This window comes from Neocloeon triangulifer, unplaced genomic scaffold, assembly GCF_031216515.1.
Source record: "Neocloeon triangulifer isolate White Clay Creek 2 clone unplaced genomic scaffold, ASM3121651v1 ptg000009l, whole genome shotgun sequence".
NCBI lineage: Eukaryota > Metazoa > Arthropoda > Insecta > Ephemeroptera > Baetidae > Neocloeon > Neocloeon triangulifer.
Window position 1 is genome coordinate 3,568,195 of NW_026775551.1, and position 16,474 is coordinate 3,584,668.

The 16,474-nt window shown below is 38.0% G+C and overlaps 6 protein-coding genes across 10 annotated transcripts; 3 read left to right on the forward strand and 3 right to left on the reverse strand.

The window, feature by feature from the left end:
* Window positions 1-276: 276 nt before the first annotated feature.
* LOC132195098 (forkhead box protein A2-B) lies at window positions 277-4,309 on the reverse strand. Of its 2 annotated transcripts, none has more exons than XM_059616845.1 (8): window positions 4,157-4,309; window positions 3,306-3,467; window positions 2,888-3,215; window positions 2,719-2,827; window positions 2,499-2,662; window positions 2,204-2,436; window positions 1,898-2,151; window positions 277-1,841 (listed from the first exon to the last, which is right to left on the reverse strand). In XM_059616845.1, the coding sequence occupies exons 2-8, from the start codon at window positions 3,454-3,456 to the stop codon at window positions 1,587-1,589; spliced, it is 1,494 nt and encodes a 497-aa protein (XP_059472828.1). In that variant the 5' UTR covers window positions 3,457-3,467; window positions 4,157-4,309; the 3' UTR covers window positions 277-1,586. The 2 variants fall into 2 exon arrangements, with proteins under 2 accessions (XP_059472828.1, XP_059472827.1); XM_059616844.1 differs by having other exon boundaries at window positions 3,273-3,467.
* Window positions 4,310-4,958: 649 nt separating this feature from the next.
* On the reverse strand, window positions 4,959-6,917 carry LOC132195102 (large ribosomal subunit protein eL37). The gene is made up of 4 exons (XM_059616850.1): window positions 6,760-6,917; window positions 6,360-6,495; window positions 5,327-5,411; window positions 4,959-5,104 (listed from the first exon to the last, which is right to left on the reverse strand). The coding sequence occupies exons 1-4, from the start codon at window positions 6,760-6,762 to the stop codon at window positions 5,047-5,049; spliced, it is 282 nt and encodes a 93-aa protein (XP_059472833.1). The 5' UTR covers window positions 6,763-6,917; the 3' UTR covers window positions 4,959-5,046.
* LOC132195099 (mitochondrial protein C2orf69 homolog) lies at window positions 6,866-11,917 on the forward strand. 3 transcript variants are annotated; one of them, XM_059616846.1, is made up of 7 exons: window positions 6,866-7,021; window positions 9,594-9,934; window positions 10,000-10,127; window positions 10,264-10,326; window positions 10,429-10,685; window positions 10,742-10,919; window positions 11,011-11,917. In XM_059616846.1, the coding sequence occupies exons 2-7, from the start codon at window positions 9,611-9,613 to the stop codon at window positions 11,336-11,338; spliced, it is 1,278 nt and encodes a 425-aa protein (XP_059472829.1). In that variant the 5' UTR covers window positions 6,866-7,021; window positions 9,594-9,610; the 3' UTR covers window positions 11,339-11,917. The 3 variants fall into 3 exon arrangements, with proteins under 3 accessions (XP_059472829.1, XP_059472831.1, XP_059472830.1); XM_059616847.1 differs by lacking the exon at window positions 6,866-7,021 and adding an exon at window positions 9,257-9,399; XM_059616848.1 differs by lacking the exon at window positions 10,264-10,326.
* LOC132195100 (TWiK family of potassium channels protein 18-like) lies at window positions 7,112-9,256 on the forward strand. The gene is made up of 3 exons (XM_059616849.1): window positions 7,112-7,979; window positions 8,418-8,799; window positions 8,923-9,256. Exons 1-3 carry the CDS (start codon window positions 7,563-7,565, stop codon window positions 9,246-9,248), a joined length of 1,125 nt encoding a protein of 374 aa, XP_059472832.1. The 5' UTR covers window positions 7,112-7,562; the 3' UTR covers window positions 9,249-9,256.
* Window positions 11,918-12,293: 376 nt separating the features above from the next.
* On the forward strand, window positions 12,294-14,054 carry LOC132195096 (motile sperm domain-containing protein 1-like). 2 transcript variants are annotated; one of them, XM_059616840.1, is made up of 5 exons: window positions 12,294-12,422; window positions 12,615-12,758; window positions 12,811-12,974; window positions 13,037-13,175; window positions 13,388-14,054. In XM_059616840.1, the coding sequence occupies exons 2-5, from the start codon at window positions 12,617-12,619 to the stop codon at window positions 13,582-13,584; spliced, it is 642 nt and encodes a 213-aa protein (XP_059472823.1). In that variant the 5' UTR covers window positions 12,294-12,422; window positions 12,615-12,616; the 3' UTR covers window positions 13,585-14,054. The 2 variants fall into 2 exon arrangements, with proteins under 2 accessions (XP_059472823.1, XP_059472822.1); XM_059616839.1 differs by having other exon boundaries at window positions 12,297-12,436; window positions 13,388-14,053.
* A 142-nt stretch (window positions 14,055-14,196) lies between these two features.
* LOC132195095 (eukaryotic translation initiation factor 4E type 2) lies at window positions 14,197-15,908 on the reverse strand. The gene is made up of 6 exons (XM_059616838.1): window positions 15,747-15,908; window positions 15,534-15,612; window positions 15,027-15,269; window positions 14,819-14,971; window positions 14,623-14,759; window positions 14,197-14,385 (listed from the first exon to the last, which is right to left on the reverse strand). The coding sequence occupies exons 1-6, from the start codon at window positions 15,764-15,766 to the stop codon at window positions 14,349-14,351; spliced, it is 669 nt and encodes a 222-aa protein (XP_059472821.1). The 5' UTR covers window positions 15,767-15,908; the 3' UTR covers window positions 14,197-14,348.
* Window positions 15,909-16,474: the final 566 nt, after the last annotated feature.

Genomic DNA, 16,474 nt, shown 5'->3' on the forward strand with positions numbered 1-16,474 from the left:
CTCGTTCTACGCTGATGTTAATTTTAATTGAGATTCTAAAAAGCTTCATCAGAGGAAAAATTACCACAGATATGAATGAATACTATTATTATATATGTATTTTAATTGTTTATCCCTCTTTGTCAGAGATGATTTTGCCAAAAACAAAAGATTCACAGGATCAGTTTAAAACATGATGAAATGAGGTCCATAGTCATGTCATGTTTTAATCAATAAAGTCTGAAGTACGAAATATTTTTGGTTTTTTTTTCTGTAAGTGAAAATAGCTTTGCAAGATTGACATTTTAAAAATATTTTATTTAGAAATTTACAGTTTCTATTACTAAACTATGCATTTTATACAAAAGCGCATGGAACTAAAAATTAAAAGAAACTTGGGCTGTTCCAAGTGGAACTTTTTTGCAACAAATAGTTCATAATTTCACATATGGGTCGGCACCTGCACTACTCCGGCGGAATTAATCTATTTACACATGTTATTGACCCTGGTATAGGTGAATTGCACAGATTTTCTCTGGTAGCAAGTTTTTAAATTCTGCAGAAAATCAAAATGTTAAAACAAGTGATTCGGAATAATTTATGTATACCGACAATCTCTGGACATGACTGAGTATCTAATTCAAGCTTACAACTACATTTTTTTCTGCCCTGTACTTTATTTACAAGAGCATTTGACTCTCTATACCGATTACTTTAGCTAGCACACTTTGCTGCGCATACCATCATGAAAGCTGCAACAAATGTGTTTGTGTGGTTGAAAAGGGTTATTGCTACCCAAGTACAGGGAGACTCAATTTTCATGAACAAGTATTAAATAAATGCATAGAAGAGGGCTTGGACTTGAGGGGGGTGGGGGTATGCAAACGTCTTTATAAAAATCCAGTCTCACCGCGTTTCTCAAAGCCTTTTCCTTTCACAATTCTATGGGATTGCCAATTGGAAAAAATTGTGCACTTTAAGCAGCCTTATTAAAAGTCCAAACAGCCCTCGGAAGTTGTTTCCTTCATGACAGCATGACTGAGTTGCACAAAAAATATTGAGAAATGATCACGACTAGCTACTGCCGCTTTAAGTTGTGCTAATCGGCAGCATTCAAAAGTCAGATATGCCCATCATTACTGCACAACAACCATTCCAATCAAGTATTCCACCAATAAACCAACGAACAATAATAGTAATGTATATATGGTTAAAAAAATGTACATCAATGCGGTGGTGTTAGCAAGTTTGCCCTGACTGTGTTTGTACTGAACGATCTAGTGAATTTACAAAAGAATGAAAACCTTGTATCTACGATCAACAACCACAAATCTGACAGAGAATTTTACCACCTGCACTTTCCTTCACTCAATCACGATAATTTTGAATTGTGAAAAACTGTGAGCACAAGTACATAAGTTGGGAGAAAATTTACCAAACAAAGAGAGATGATGTCGCGGCTACCACTATATACAGAAAGAATTTAAAAAATACAGCAGTAGTGTTTAGAAAAGTGGCTCCTGTGGCTTATGACTAACGTTATAAAAGGTTATTCCCTATAGTTGTTAACAACCAAATCGAATCAGAAGTTCAGCTTCAAAGGAAGGCTAATGGCGTTTGACGCTTGATAGCAGGATGGCCGGCTGCACTTTCCTAATGCGCACAGCTGTGCCATTAGCGGTCGGCTTACAAATGTAGCTACTGATTGGAGCAGTGGCTATCGGCCTGGTGATGGGAGTCGTTTTGTAAATGTAGTTTCCCTGGATTTTGGTCGTTTGATTCGTGATGATGGGAGCCTCAACTTTGGTTATACAGGGCTTCTCCTCCTCCTCTTCCATTTCTTCGTACAACCCGTCATTTACCTGGTAAAATATGATAACGTCAGTTTTGAAACTTATAACTCTTATAATTTACATACATCAAGGTCAAACTCGGGAATGTCATTCTCATCCAGCTCATCCAAATAGCTTATGTCTACAAACTCATTTTCAGTTTTGATGCTGGTTTCAATGGGGTCATTGTCCTCATTTTCATCCACTGCAGGAGGAGTGAATTGTCTCTCGTTAGGAGGAGAGATAGAGCATGGCAGTTCCTCGTCTTCGTCCTCCTCAGTGTCATCGCCGCTAGGAACATCACGCTTCATCTCACCACGTTCGAGCATCTCCAAATTTTCTATTTTTCTCAAGTTTAAAATTTGCCTTTAATTAATTTGATTCTAAATTACCTGGAATAACCATTGCTCTGCGAATGGCCTGAGGGTCTTTTCGTGACCACTTCTGCACCTCCTCGTCCATTTTAGACAGTTTGGATGGATTCATGGCCCATAAACACCCCTTCCTTTGGCTGCCGTTGCCGGACGGCTTCTCGATTTTCTCAAAACACTTGTTCAGACTAAGGTTGTGGCGGACAGAATTCTTCCAGCCGTTAGGAGCAGTTTTGAAGTACGGGAAGTGTTCACTGTTGACAGAATTGATGGGTATTAATTATATGAAAGAATCTTTTTCAAATTTTCTTCTTACCACATGAAATTGTAAATTTCGGACACGGGCAAGCTGCCGCTGGCAGAGTTTTTGAGCGCTAGTGCAATGAGGCATGAGTAGGAATAAGCTGGCTTTGGATAGACTTTTTCATCAGGATTAGGCTGCACGGACTTGTTTGGCCTTGGAGGGCACCGAATAGTTGCCTATGAAAAAAATGATCATTAGACTGATACTCAGAGTTGACCAGATTTTGACTCACCATTCCTTCATTGATGGAAAGTGTGTTGTTGGAGATGTTAAATGTGTTAGTCTTCACGAAGGTGAATGGAGTATTGGTGTTACTACACACAAGACTGATACCCTTGTTTCTAAAAATAGATAGAAATGTTACAGGCGCTGCTCAATAAATTATTTTGTATCTGGCTTACGAGATCTTTGCTCTGGCAGGCAACTGCGTCGCAGTGGTGAAGGTTATTTGCTGTGGAACAATCGGCTCAGCATCTGTCTCAGCCTTCATGTTAACAGGTTCAGAGTTGAGAACATCCTCAACGGGCTCAACTTTGGGCTCAATCACCATCGGTGTCGGCGACAATGAGTTGAGAGGTATCACGGAGTTTGGATTGACCATCCTATTTGCAGGATCATTGTCCAACACAGGTGTAAAGTTGGAGTTGCTGCTGCCTCCAGGGGTGTACCAAAGGTTTGAGTCAAAGCTCGGAGAATGCAACGGAGTGTGGCGACTCAACAAGTTGCTCACTGAAAATAATTATATTGTAATAAGAGTCAATGCCAATTCAGTGGATAAAACTGTACCTGATGTTGCGTTATCCACAAACTCCCACTTACAATCTAGAGAGTCCTCCAGTGCTAAGGATGGCAAATCCCCGCCAAAACTGAAGCATTCGTCTATGTCCATCTCTCTCTTTAAATCGTCGTCCATCATTTGTTGCAACGACAAGTGGTCGTCCTGGAGAGCTGTCAAGTACAGACTGTCCATTTTGCACGAGCCTGAAATTTCCAAGAAAAGTTACTTCTAAGTAAAAAAAAAAAAAAAAAAATAATAACAATGATAATAATGAAAGGCGCAAAAGAATAATAATTTGCACGGATATTCGTTGAGAAAACCAAAAAAGTATCAAACATACAGAGGAAGAGGGTCATTATCCAGTTTGTTTTTCACCTGTGCCTTAGAGGCATTTAAATCACCTCATAACGGACCGATCAAAATTAAGTCTATTTATAATCGAAATGCGGGTTGAAAGAAAAAATAAGGTCTCTTCGTAATATTCACTAGTTTCCATTTTAACAATGAAATTGTTCAAAAACAGTTTCTTGAGTTATTTGTTGCTATTTTGATTGATAGTAAAAAAGACGTTACCATGGCAACAGCTTCAGCCATTTTCCCGCCTGAACATTAAATTTACCGCGAGACCGACAGTGATATTTGCCGATTTTTTAGAAAATATACTATTTCGAGTCGAAAAAATATGACTTTCACACTAAAAATAGGGCAAAAAATACCTAGACACAATCGATGGCCCTGCGGATGGATTACTAGAGCCGTTTCATTGCGACAAGAAAATTTGTGATTCTAGAAAACCGACAGTTCAAAGTGTGCTCAGAAATTAGCGGAATTTCCAGAGAAATATAACATAAACCGCCTGCGAAATATTATTAAAAAATGTAAAAGTGCTTACCTTATAGTACTGGATGGGAAAATAAAGGCTTATCTTCTTAATAAATCCAGTATTTTTGATAAAAAGTCTTAATTCCTATCGGTTAACATTCAATGTTCCTGCTCAAGACGAGACGACATTGAAAGGATCAAAAATGAATAGCAATAGAGCTGTGATTGGTGGATCGCGGTCACGTGCCAAGAGGGAGGCGATTTCATTGGCGCTCCGATCGTGAGAGGCTCGAACGCTGGATGGCGCTTGCAAGGCACATGGCGGAGAATTTTATATTTGGAGCCAAAAATTATCAATAAAGTTGCCGATAAAAATACAATTTCCCCATGTCAAAGTTCCTTAAGCACTTTAAAATTAAGAGCAAAATTGGTTTTCATGCTTAAAAATCTAAAAGTAGACTTAGGGCGCTCAAATACAGAGAATTTCACCGAATCATATTTAATGGCCGTTTGGCCTTCCCTCTCAAAACCGAAAATGTTCTCGCGTAATGGCGGCAAATGAAACTCCAAATAAAAAATTATATTTCGTTGCGAATTCTGACCCGATTTAAGAGATCAAAGTACCAAATTTCATTAAAAATTGTGCTCTATCGATCTATATATGGATCTCATCCATTCGCATTCGGAATAAAATTAGCAAAATTCATTTTATGTATTCACGACTGGTCGAGTCCATTTCAGAAAAGGGGAGTTCGGATGTGGGCTGGTCCAAGGTTGGAGGGAGGGGATGACAAGCAGGAAAGAAAATATTTTGGTCACGTGACCAAAGGCATGTAAAGGAGCGAAACAATTCAAACAATACAACAAAGAACTTTGTGTAAGATGGCTTATTTTATCCAAGACAGCAGTCGTACACACTTTTACAATTTTTAGTTGAGACTTAAGAAAGTAACGTGGCGTTTATGATGAAGCAACAGCCTTGCGGGGTGTGGGCTTTCCTCCCTCACGGAATCCATTCCTGAAAAAAGTTTATCAATTATTTAAAAATCACCATTTACTATTTCTTTTTCCAAAAATTGGGTGCATTAAATTAATTTTTTTATTCATTAAGGTGAAAGACACGTGTGTTTTAATTTTCTTTACACACTCCTATAACAATAATGAAGTTAAAAAGAATCACCCAATTTAATTAAAAAAAGCTTAGTTCTTGGAAAAACGTGACTATAATAAAAAAAATTACCTGAAACGCCTGCGTACAATCTTCAAGAAACGCATACGACCAGTGCCGGTAGTTTTCCTGCGCTGAGCCTTAATACTCCAGTTGACTAAAAAACAAGAGGAATTTTTAATTCACATATATTAGCTATCAACATAAATTAAAGAGCAACAGACAAAATAATATAAGGATAACAAAATTTAATCAGATTCTGAATTTAAAAAAAAAAAAAAAAAACACCCTTGTGGTTTATGATTTATGCGAGTTGAGTGCAAGCACATCATAAAAAAGACCACAAAATCACACTTATATCCATTTAATTTCAAGAAGAAATGAAATTTGTATGCAAAAAAATGCTTTCAATTTATTTATGCATAGAAGTTTTTTAAATCTAAAGATTTCATTGTTTAGAATAAAAGTGAATAGAAGTAAAAAGATCGGAATAAAAAATTATCACTGACTAAACTTTACACAAAAAAATGTAAAAAAGATGAAATTATGTATTTTTATGCATTTTGAAGTTGTTTTTTTAAACTTCATAAGGCTAATCAAGCACATTGAAATAAAATAAGAAATTTTATGAGACAAAAAATTTAGTTATGCCTACAATTTATAGGTCAATTACTTTAACCAAGCAAGAGAAACAATGAAAACAAAAATTGCAATCAAACGTCTAATGCCAAAAATTTATAATTAGAACATTTAATTATAAATTAATTCTCCTTCAGCTGGAAAAATAAAAAAATACTAAAATAGATTGAATTTTAGTCTATCCTTTGGAACACTTTACGGCCATTTGTTCAGAATGAGGACAACTGACACACTTCATTGTTATCAATATTTAAATTAATGGATCCATACAAAGAATTTAACTTTATATTATCCAAGTAATCAAGCATTATCAGACAAAAATAATGTTCTGTGCTGGCTTTGTCTGATTTTTCGCACACACTTAACAGTCATTGATTAATATCAAGCCATAATGTAAGAGAAAATTAAATATCAGGAGTCTGCAAATACGTAAAAATATATTAAAATATGTAACACCACGACTTACAGTGCCTAAGGCGTCTGCTGGGGTATCCACACTGTGCACAGGTCTTCTTCTGAATGTGATACGCCGACCTTCCACACCTCCTGCACAGGGTGTGAGTCTTATTGCGCCGCTTACCAAAGCTCGAAGTACCCTTCGTCTGCAGAGGAACAAGAAGATTGGTTAATTATCATAGTGACAACAGCAACAGATGTAATAAGTGATGTTCAAAAGCCGATCGGTCATGTGGACAGGGTGATGTTTTGAAAGTTAAAATAGTCTGCAAATGAACTTTTTTCAAAAATTTACTTATGCCGACGTACAGCAGCACAAAGTTTAAATTGATTTGTTCAAGATTTTGCAAATTTCTCTGGCTGATGACCGAAATATCAGCAGATGAAAAAAATGAAGAAAATAACTTTACCATCTTTTCGCCGTGGCTCGCCGATAGGGTGTGTTCGCTTAAAAAAGCGAATCGACCTTGTGAGAGCTGCGCAGACCATCATTTTCTTGTTCTGCGCAACTGCAGCGCCGGCAGGGTATCTATCCAAAAGCGCCCTCTCCGGCAGCGAGCGTTTCAAAAATGGCGTTGATCAAAACAACAGGAAACCGCTCCGGGTAAATTTGCAGAGAAGCTTTCGACCCTCGGCGGTGACCTTTAGACCGGGTTGAATTTTTAGAGACAGGTGAGCTAACTAATGGTTTTATTAACAAAAAATTTCCTTCAAAAATGAATCCTTTAATTGGAAAAAATTTATTTAATATGTCTCTACTTGCCAGGATAGAGTTGCCGACATAATCGTAAAAGTGAATTAAAAATTAAATTATTATGAATCTACGCTTTTAAGTTGGTTTTTAAAACCACTCTTATTATTTTGCTAACCAACGAAGTGTTGTTCGCGATTTTGGTGTTCGCAATTTGGTCTTCCGCAGGAGGAATTTTGCAAAAGTCAAAGTGGGCGTCGCCTGCTGTTGTGCTAGGGTCTTTGACAGGTAGTACGAAACTCGATGTCTCAAACTGGGACACACCGGCAAGCCTTATCACTCACGAGGGAGACGCAGACATAAATAACAAGAGAGTGACGAGAGCCTTCTGACGCCGGTCCAAGAAAAAAGTCTGCCTCGTCGCGAGGGTCTAAAAATAAACTGGCCTGCATCGTCCGAAAATAGCGCGAGTTGTTAGTCGATGGAAGGCTTTGTGAGAAGCACAAGGATCAGTGCGAGAAGATGACTCACAGCGGAGCTTCGGTGCCCGTGACCCGGTCGTCGGTCAGGAGCCGATCCTCTGGAGGCAGTAGCTCGGAAATCGACCCCAGGGAGAAGGTGAAGGCATGTTGCCGCAAGTTGGTCGAGTTCATGTTCACGCAGGTCGGAGTGGGCGGCCTGGTCGTCTGCTACGCCATCGTCGGCGCGTTCGGCTTCATCCACATCGAGACGGCGGTGGACCCAAAATTTGAGGTTGACTGGGCCAAGGCCCTCACCACGCCGGACAACAACCTGAAGGGCGCGTGGATCCAACTGGCGGCAGTCGAGAGGCTCACCACCCTGACGGCCGCTCGTCTTTGGGACTTCACTAGTTCGGAAAATGTGTTCAACGCCACCACTTGGAAGGCCACCACGGACATGATTTTGCACGACTTCCAGGTTCATAATTAAATCAAAATTTAGACCTTTTTTTAAGCCCACCAATACAATTCTTTTCAGTTATTTTTTTTCTCATATTAATTATTTAGATAATAACTAAACGAAATAAAAAATTTAGACAAGTCTCATGCTTTTTTAGGCTACACAAATCTATTTCTTGCATTTCCAATCTGCTCGGCACATGTCCCAAGCAAATACAAACCAAGAAGTTATTTTTGTCTGCTAATTTTTTTGTTAAACGATCAAGGCAGAGTCTCAATTACAATGTAAACTTTCCACTTTTAATTTTTAATTTTTTTCACTCTCTTAATTTTGTGTGCTATTGCATTTTTATTATTATTATTATTTTCCTTTTTCCACAATGGCCTTCTTCAATATTTAATTTATATTCCAGTCAACTTTTTTATTTAATTATAAAAACGGCGCCCATCCTTTCAGGATGGAATTGTGGAGTCGGTGAAGAAAGGCTACGACGGTCGAAAGCCGCTGGACGCCTGGTCCTTCCCAGCAGCGCTCATGTTTTGCCTCAGCATCTTTACGATGATCGGATATGGAAACATGGTGCCCAGGACAACATGGGGCAAAGTCGCCACCATCTTGTATGCCGTATTTGGGATCCCTGTCTACATTCTTTACTTCATGAACATGGGAAAAGTTTTTGCCAACTGCTTTAGGTGGATCTACCGGACCATTTACGAGTGCACCACTAAAAAGCCGAGCATCAAAGTGATCGAGCTGGAGAATGGCGACACAGTGGCGCACCCGAGGGTCATTGTCCCGACCACTGCTTGCCTCTGGGTCATCTCTGGATACGTCTTAGGTAGATCATTTGACTGAGGAAAAAATGGGAAATGTTCTGAGCACAAAATGATTATTTATCTGATGTGCTTACGATATTTTCTGTTTTGTTGTATACCAATCAACTAATTAATAATTCGTTTAGGTGGCACAATAATGTTTGCTGAATGGGAAGGCTGGGAGTACCTGGACTCGGCATACTTCTGTGTCACATCCCTGTGCAAAATTGGTATTGGTGATTTCGTTCCTGGTGCGAACATCCTCGAGTCGCGCTCCGGCAACCAAACCAAGTTGGTCATCAACTTTGTGTACCTGCTGCTCGGCATGGGCCTGATTGCAATGTGCTATAATCTTATGAGGGAGGAGGTCAAGGTCAAGATGCAGGAGTTGAAGAGGGACATGCGCAAGTGGCTCGATGGCCTTCGGATACAGTCCTGCTACGGGAAAAAGAAGTCCAAGAGATATCACTGAATTTAACTTAAAAATTACAGTGTTTTTTGCATTTGTATAATTGTATGTAATTAATGGATTAGAAATAAGGTTTAACATGTTTGACAAGATTATTTTATTATTTAAAACTGAATTATTCCGTTCGAACTTCAAGAACTTTTATCATTGACGGGTTAGTGGAAAATTTGGTGTTAATTATAATTTATGTACTTGTGACTTTTTTTCCATTTTTACATTTCGTTATAATTTTTTAGTTAAAATTTGGCAAGCATAAATTTTCAGACTATTATGAGGATTCATAGTTGATGGATATTTTTTAGTTGAAAAACTGCCTATGTTAATTTAGCGTGATATTTTCTTTTCCAGACAACTCGCACGCAAACATGGGGACCCTGGTGAAGGGTAGCCCATCGACCTCTGAAGAAAGCAATCCCTCACCAGCGCCTGCAGAAGAGCCTGCGTCTGCGGAGGCGCCTGCTCCTGTCACCTCCGCACCATCTCCTCCTGCCAAGCAAGAGTCTGATGTCAAAACCACTGAGCCCGAAACGCCTGCAGCTGTGCCTGAGCCCCAAGAACCGCCACCCACTCCCATCCGCCTGTCCTCTGTAGCTGGCTACGATGGGCGCGTCAACGACATTGTATACTGCCCACCCTCCGTTCGCTCAGACCATAACAAAGCAGTCATCTATTTTGGAGGAGACGTCCAGGTATTTTCCTTCATTCATATAATAAATTAAAAAAAAAAATATTTCTTATAATTCGTCTGATCTAGGATCTTCCTGAAACTATGGAGGCACACAGAGAGAACAAAAACTATGCCAAATGGAACTTAGTAAATACTTCGTTAATTTTACACACGTACTTTCCCGAGATGCACATCATCGTAGTGAGACCAGCTAGGTGAGTGTAAAATCGTTAAGTTCAATCCTTAGATAATCGGTATTGGCTTGAAGCAATAGGTTTCTCCATTAGCATGCAAGCCCCCCAAAGTGTCTTATTTTCATTGTTTGTTGATCCAAATTGAATTGTTATTTAGGTCAACAACACCCAAGCTTGCAAGTTTCATGGAACTAGTCTCGTCCGATATGGAACATAGCAGGTCAGTTTCAATAAATCGCAATACAATTATTGGATCAGCAAGCAACAACTAAATTTGTGTGGCGCCTGCTTGTCTCACGGCGCTCGCATTGCCCAATTTCAGAATGGAATTCAAGACGTTTAGCTGCTACGACAACTTCGTGCCAGGCAACAACTGCGGCGCTCCCGAGCACACGCCCACCCACTACGCCCTTCAGCATCTAGAGCGCCTCCTGCAAGCCACATCACAAAGGGTACGCACCCTGACTGTTCAGCAGCTGGGCGTTGGCAGAAGTCCCTCGCCGACACCTCATTCAGCGACACCTCCAGAAAAGACAGAACAGGAAAATGGAGAAAATCCAGAGCCCGGCCCAAGTAAACGTAAGAAGATTCATCTTTCCAAATTTGAGGTTTTTCTTATTTGTAAAATATTCCAGCAACCCGTTGGTGGCAGGAGGACATAAACCTGGACAAGGCAGACTTGACTTTAGTTGGGTTCAGCAAAGGCTGTGTAGTGCTGAATCAACTATTGTACGAGTTCCATTACCTAAAAACGTTAACTCCGGACGACGACACCATGATGAAACTTGTCAGTCGAATTCATGATATGTACTGGTAAGTGAATTATTACATTGAATTTTGTAGAGATTTATGACATAAATGAAATTATTTATGATAATGTTTAAAATTTTAATTCCATTTTTAGGCTGGATGGTGGTCATGCAGGTGGAAAAAATACGTGGATCACTTCGCGGTCGTTGCTAGAGACTCTGACTAGACTCAACATTGGTGTGCATGTCCATGTCACACCGTACCAAGTACAAGACGAGCGGAGGCCCTGGATTCGCAAGGAGGAAAAGATGTTTACCGAGTTATTGCGAAGATTAGGTGCTCCAGTGACTAGAATTTTGCACTTTGAGAATCAACCTGCGTCATTAATGACGCACTTTGAAGTGCTTTCGGTTTTCAGACAAACACAGAACCAAAACAACACGGGAAATTCTGTTTCGACGCCTGCTTCCTCGACGACGTGAACTTGAAATTTTATTTTTTGAAGTCTCCCAAGGTTGTAAAAATAATTTTTGAAGGCAGTCTAATAGTAACTTTTAAAAGCAAAATAAGAGCCTTTCGACGTCAATACTATTTTTACCAATTTTCATGGTAAATTTTAATCCTATGCTCCAGCTGAAAGGCCAATTATACTTAAGATTCCTTGTTCAGAGATTTTTTAATTTATTTCTTGTTGCTATAAATTAATTTGTAATTGTGGACGGCCATGAATTACCATCCCGAAAACTCCTATGTTCTGCAAAGGCTTGTATCAAAGGAAAAATGCATATTTTTAAAATGACAGTACTCTTACGGATGCAATTCAATATTGAAAAGTACAACATTGTGTAGTATTTTTTGCCACGCAACAACGCAATACATATGATTTATTTTGCCTTTAAAATTCAGGCAGATCACTTGAAATGTAAAACCATTGGAAAATTAAAATTGTATAGTTAGATTTCATAAAAAAAAAATGTGCTTGTGCCATACCTCACAAGCTTTTCATTTTAATGGAAGTATGTACAGCTTCATTTCCAAATAAATTATAAATTAATTAAAACTAAAAATAAGTTCATTTAATTTTACCAAATTGACCTAATGTATATATTTGTACCTATTACCTGTTCTTTTTATGTTTGAGTTTAGATTTCAGATAATTTGGATGTATGTTTGTGTTTGTGAAATGGTTTGGATCAGTTTGGATTTCGGAATAACTCATGACTGTGTTTTCAATGGGAGTTAAATTATTGACAAAAATAAATGAGAGATTGTTAGGATTCCAAAGTAAATTTTTCATTATTTTAATTAAATGAAATGATGAGATTGAAACTTTGCAATTTTTCACTGGAGAATCGGTGACTGGGTTTGCAAGCTAATTATTGGTACAATTTTTTGTTAAGGATCTCCTTTCTCCTTCGTGCTCTCCCCTCCGAACGGGAGAAAACAGCTGCGCATGTTATCGTGGACAGTTTCTTGACAACAAGATAGAAATAAGGATTCTTGAAATTAAACTTCCCCGATGCGTGCTACTTTGGCACTGATTTAAACATTTGGACGTCAATCGGGGTAATTTGAATCATGTAAGTATAATGCTTTTAAAAATTGCATAAGCAAACCGTACATAGAATGAGCAGATTTACTCGAAACAAGTCTGACGCTCTCACTCTTGTCTTGTTCTTATTTCGATATCTAATACGCCATTCCTCGTTTCCACATTTCTGTATTTTTTATGTTGAAAAGTTAATTTTACATTTCCAGAGATGCAGCCCAATGTCGGATTGGACGGCAAGATTCCAGTGTTTGTTTTCCCGAATTCGATTTCATTTTACTTAGAAGACCAGCGTACTCACAAGCAAGTGCTCACCCTTTACAACCCCTATGAGTTTGCTATCAAATTCCATGGTAAGCGACCCTTCACTGAAAGCTAGTCATAATAATAATAAATATATTTCAGTTTTGTGTACCGCACCGAAAAAGTACTCGGTGGTGGACACAAGCGGAAGCGTTGCTCCCAAGTGCTGCGTAGATTTGGTTGTCAGGCATAAACAACCTACGATCACAAACTGCCACCTTCAGGACAAGCTGAGGATCCAGGTCCAGGAAGTGGGAAATAAGCAGGTAAACAATTAAATATTTTTTTTATATTAGTAAATTTTTTTCCGTCATTCCGTTTTATTCAGGTTATTGGGAAAAGGGACGTCCCTGCATGTCTATTTCCTGGCAAGCCTGACCTTGATGATGGCAAACAAGATGCAGAGCAATTTGAGCAGCTTACAGGAAATCTTCCAATTCAGGGAAGCCAGCTCATAGCTAGGCCAGGTTAGACTACCAGATTTGTTATAAATAGTTGTTTATCATGTTCAAACCAGGTTCGACCAAGTTATTCCTAATTGTATATTATTTAATTTAATTTCTCATTTATACTAATGAATATATTTTTTGAACAGAGTAACAGAATTATTATTTTTTAAATATAATTTTGCTAATTTTGATATAATTATTTTGATTGACGAATGTGATTTTTTTTTCAGTTCGACAGCAACTTCCAGGCGGTACTAATTACATAGCTGTGGCAGCAGCTATTGCTTGCATTTTGGCCCTGATGATGCCCACCGAAGGTGACAAGCAATCCAAACTGCCGCTCTACCTCCACTTGTCGGTGCACATGAAACTTGTTTTTGCCTACGTTCTGGGATTAGTCACCATGGTGATCCTCCGACCGTCATGAAAAATCATTTTGAAATCTGAAAAGCCTCGTCTCCTTCTCTACCAGCGAACCAACAAATTTTGATTCACAAAAACTTTTCCTGGTGCGTTATTTTAACAAATTGCCAAATAATTAAGTGTATTTTGGTCCCATGTCGCAAGGTACTGTCTCGATGTTCAGTGTGACTGTCGCATTTTTGCTTCACTGTGCTCTCTATTCTCACAGGGCCGAGTTAGGATTTAAACTTTGAAAACAGTGCCTTTTTTATATGCTCCTCTTTAATTTTGCCTTTCAACTGGAATTTTTGTTCACCTTGGACTTCTGTAAAATTCACTTGAATTTGAATCCTTTCATATGTTTCCGTCTGTGGTGTGAAGATAAAATAATACCATCTCTTATTATTTATGGCTAGATTATTAAGTCAAGTTCCAAGTAAAATGTGATTCTATAAAATAAAATTTGTGTGATTTTAAAGCATTGGATTAAAGTTCATTCATTTTGTTTTAAATCCATTTGTTTATTCGTAATTATTGTAACCATATATATCCAGTTCAGAGAAGGTAGGAAATTCTGTAAAGCCAAAATTACAACAGCAAAGTTGATTTGATCTTGAAGCATTAGATTTGTTGCTTAATTAAAAAAAAAATGAATCTATTGGACTCGATTAAACTTTCAGGCCAATCGCCAAACAACTGATAAGTTAATTGTTCGCCACAGGGTTAGGACGTCACATTGAGGCTTCTCAACTAAATAGATCTGGTACATTGGGTCTTTCTCTCACTCAGTTATGCAGGTCTTGGAGGGGGGCCTCCTTTCCAGGTTCTGTAAAAACAATTAAATTAATTAATGTCTTCTAAAAATTAAGCTGAAAATTGTTTATAGATTAAAATTTATCTATCTAGTGAAATTTTTAATCATTTAAAATTACTCTAACAATACATTCTAGCTTTTATTTGAAGAGCAAAATTTTCACCTGAGATGCTCATCATTTCTTTCCTAGGTTCAAAAGTTAAGGTAAAAATGAACAGAAGTATCGTTACAAATTGCTTTTCAACTTACTTGAGACTTTCATTGTGTGTTTTGTATTCAAGAATTGTGTTTGGAGGAAAGTTGAGCACTCTTTTTAGCGTGTCTCTAATGCGTGCTGTCGTTGACTGATCCGATGAAGTTCTGTTCCAAACCGAAATGAAGTCTTCCTGCAAATAATATAATACAGAGTGTTGGTATTTAAAAGTTTGTTTTTGGAAGATTTTACCTGAAATCTCACAGACACAACAACCCCGCAGATTTCCTGTCCGACCATGAACTGCTCGCCAAGCATCGCCAGCAACAAGTTTTCCCAACATCTCGACACAACCCCTTTTCTTAGTCTCACAATCCACTTCCCGCCTCTTTGATTTGCTTCATCCTATGATTAAAATAAATTGAGAATCTATTTTGTTATTATAAGTTATCAATCAAACCTCCCACATTGGTTTGATGCCGTCCTTAAACACGTGATAGTCAGAGTGTCCTTGCAACTCTGAAGGTCTTAAAAGGTGACTGTATAGATTCCAGAACTGCTCGACAGTTGCAAATCGACCGACCAGCTTGAGGTTCTGGTCGTAGTTGTGAACTGCCTGCTGCTTGCCAGGGGTTCTTCGGCTGAACCAGAAAGCGTAGGCGCACTGCAGTCTGTGTTCTCCAGGAGGAATTTCGATGTCAGGCTGCAAATTCAAGAAGAATATTAAAAAAAGAACATAGAAATAGAATATGTCTTGAAGTTGAAAAAATAATACAAAACAATGAAAATTTAAAATAAAAGAAGTTGTAAAGATTATTTTTTGTTAAAATTTCCTTTCAGGGAAGATTAATTTTAAAATTAACAAATTTGATATTGTTGAAATTAAATTTTAGAGTAATTTTAATATTAAATTGGATCCAGATGGATGAAATTCAGGATGCAAACTACATAATGCAGTTGAGCTTACCAAGCGTTCTTCTTTGTGGGCTACCTCAGATTTTTTAGGCACATTTTCTTCCTCGCCTGAATCGTCGGAGGTTTTGAGACTGCAAAACACAAAAAGACTTTGAGAATAAATCGCAGAAAAGCAAACATTAACGCAACTGAACCATGTGGAGGAAAAATGTAAACAAAGATGAAGAACATTTTTTTGGTTCGAAGAAGAGAGAGTAAAACTTACGCGTCGAATTTATTGGCCATCGCGGACAAAAAAGTGTTAATATCACTGATGAGGAAAAGTCGGTCGAGCAAATGAAAAGCGTGAGAAAGGCAATTTGCTGGCAAGTTTGCTTTTCTTTTGCAGTTGTCCTTGATTTGATGAAAGATGAAATCTGAAATTGCGAACAAATGAAGACGCAGCGCCGTGGCTGCTTTTGAGGAAAATTGGCGCCAAAATATAAATTTTACCCTCGCCAATAAATTCAAAATCCTGTCACTTAAGAGTTACATGATAAGAAAAAAAGAAATGTAAATAAGATATGAATAACAGTGAAAATATATCTGGTTCCCAAAATTTCGGGAAAACCTATTATTTTACACTCGCACGCAAATATAATTATGCAACCTGCAGCAAGTTATATTCGTGCCGGTTGCATACTCATGAAATCGGCAGGCGGTAAGTTCGGAAAGTCGTCCGGGAAAAAATTATTTAAAAAATATAAGCGAGTGATGCATTTAAAAATTTGTACACGCAGATTATTCAGTTCATGAAACTTTTATCGATTTTGGAGAAGAGAGGTTTATCTCTTTTTCTATTTTTTTGTTTTTGTTTTTAGAAGCAATCAATAATCATTGTCCGATTTTTATCTTTTTGAATAAAATTCAATAAATTAAATTTTATTTATGCTTCAATTTTTCTGCAATTAATTTTTTAGAATTTATGGAAAGCATTTAAAGAAAATCTTGTTC

Excerpts from the sequence above, each read along its gene's own strand:
- LOC132195100 (XM_059616849.1), top strand. The coding sequence starts at position 7,563 with ATGACTCACAGCGGAGCTTCGGTGCCCGTGACCCGGTCGTCGGTCAGG. Across the intron at positions 7,980-8,417 it reads TGATTTTGCACGACTTCCAG|GATGGAATTGTGGAGTCGGT; the intron begins GTTCATAATTAA and ends CCATCCTTTCAG. Across the intron at positions 8,800-8,922 it reads CATCTCTGGATACGTCTTAG|GTGGCACAATAATGTTTGCT; the intron begins GTAGATCATTTG and ends TAATTCGTTTAG.
- LOC132195099 (XM_059616846.1), top strand. The coding sequence starts at position 9,611 with ATGGGGACCCTGGTGAAGGGTAGCCCATCGACCTCTGAAGAAAGCAAT. Across the intron at positions 9,935-9,999 it reads ATTTTGGAGGAGACGTCCAG|GATCTTCCTGAAACTATGGA; the intron begins GTATTTTCCTTC and ends CGTCTGATCTAG. Across the intron at positions 10,128-10,263 it reads ATCGTAGTGAGACCAGCTAG|GTCAACAACACCCAAGCTTG; the intron begins GTGAGTGTAAAA and ends ATTGTTATTTAG.
- LOC132195098 (XM_059616844.1), bottom strand. The coding sequence starts at position 3,456 with ATGGACAGTCTGTACTTGACAGCTCTCCAGGACGACCACTTGTCGTTG. Across the intron at positions 3,216-3,272 it reads TGTGGATAACGCAACATCAG|TGAGCAACTTGTTGAGTCGC; the intron begins GTACAGTTTTAT and ends AATTATTTTCAG. Across the intron at positions 1,842-1,897 it reads TTCCCGAGTTTGACCTTGAT|GTAAATGACGGGTTGTACGA; the intron begins GTATGTAAATTA and ends ATATTTTACCAG.
- LOC132195102 (XM_059616850.1), bottom strand. Across the intron at positions 5,412-6,359 it reads CAGCAGACGCCTTAGGCACT|TCAACTGGAGTATTAAGGCT; the intron begins GTAAGTCGTGGT and ends CTTGTTTTTTAG. Across the intron at positions 5,105-5,326 it reads ATTGTACGCAGGCGTTTCAG|GAATGGATTCCGTGAGGGAG; the intron begins GTAATTTTTTTT and ends AACTTTTTTCAG.
- LOC132195095 (XM_059616838.1), bottom strand. The coding sequence starts at position 15,766 with ATGGCCAATAAATTCGACGC. Across the intron at positions 14,972-15,026 it reads GCATCAAACCAATGTGGGAG|GATGAAGCAAATCAAAGAGG; the intron begins GTTTGATTGATA and ends TTTTAATCATAG. Across the intron at positions 14,760-14,818 it reads TTGTGTCTGTGAGATTTCAG|GAAGACTTCATTTCGGTTTG; the intron begins GTAAAATCTTCC and ends TATTATTTGCAG.
- LOC132195096 (XM_059616840.1), top strand. The coding sequence starts at position 12,617 with ATGCAGCCCAATGTCGGATTGGACGGCAAGATTCCAGTGTTTGTTTTC. Across the intron at positions 12,975-13,036 it reads AGGAAGTGGGAAATAAGCAG|GTTATTGGGAAAAGGGACGT; the intron begins GTAAACAATTAA and ends CGTTTTATTCAG. Across the intron at positions 13,176-13,387 it reads CCAGCTCATAGCTAGGCCAG|TTCGACAGCAACTTCCAGGC; the intron begins GTTAGACTACCA and ends TTTTTTTTTCAG.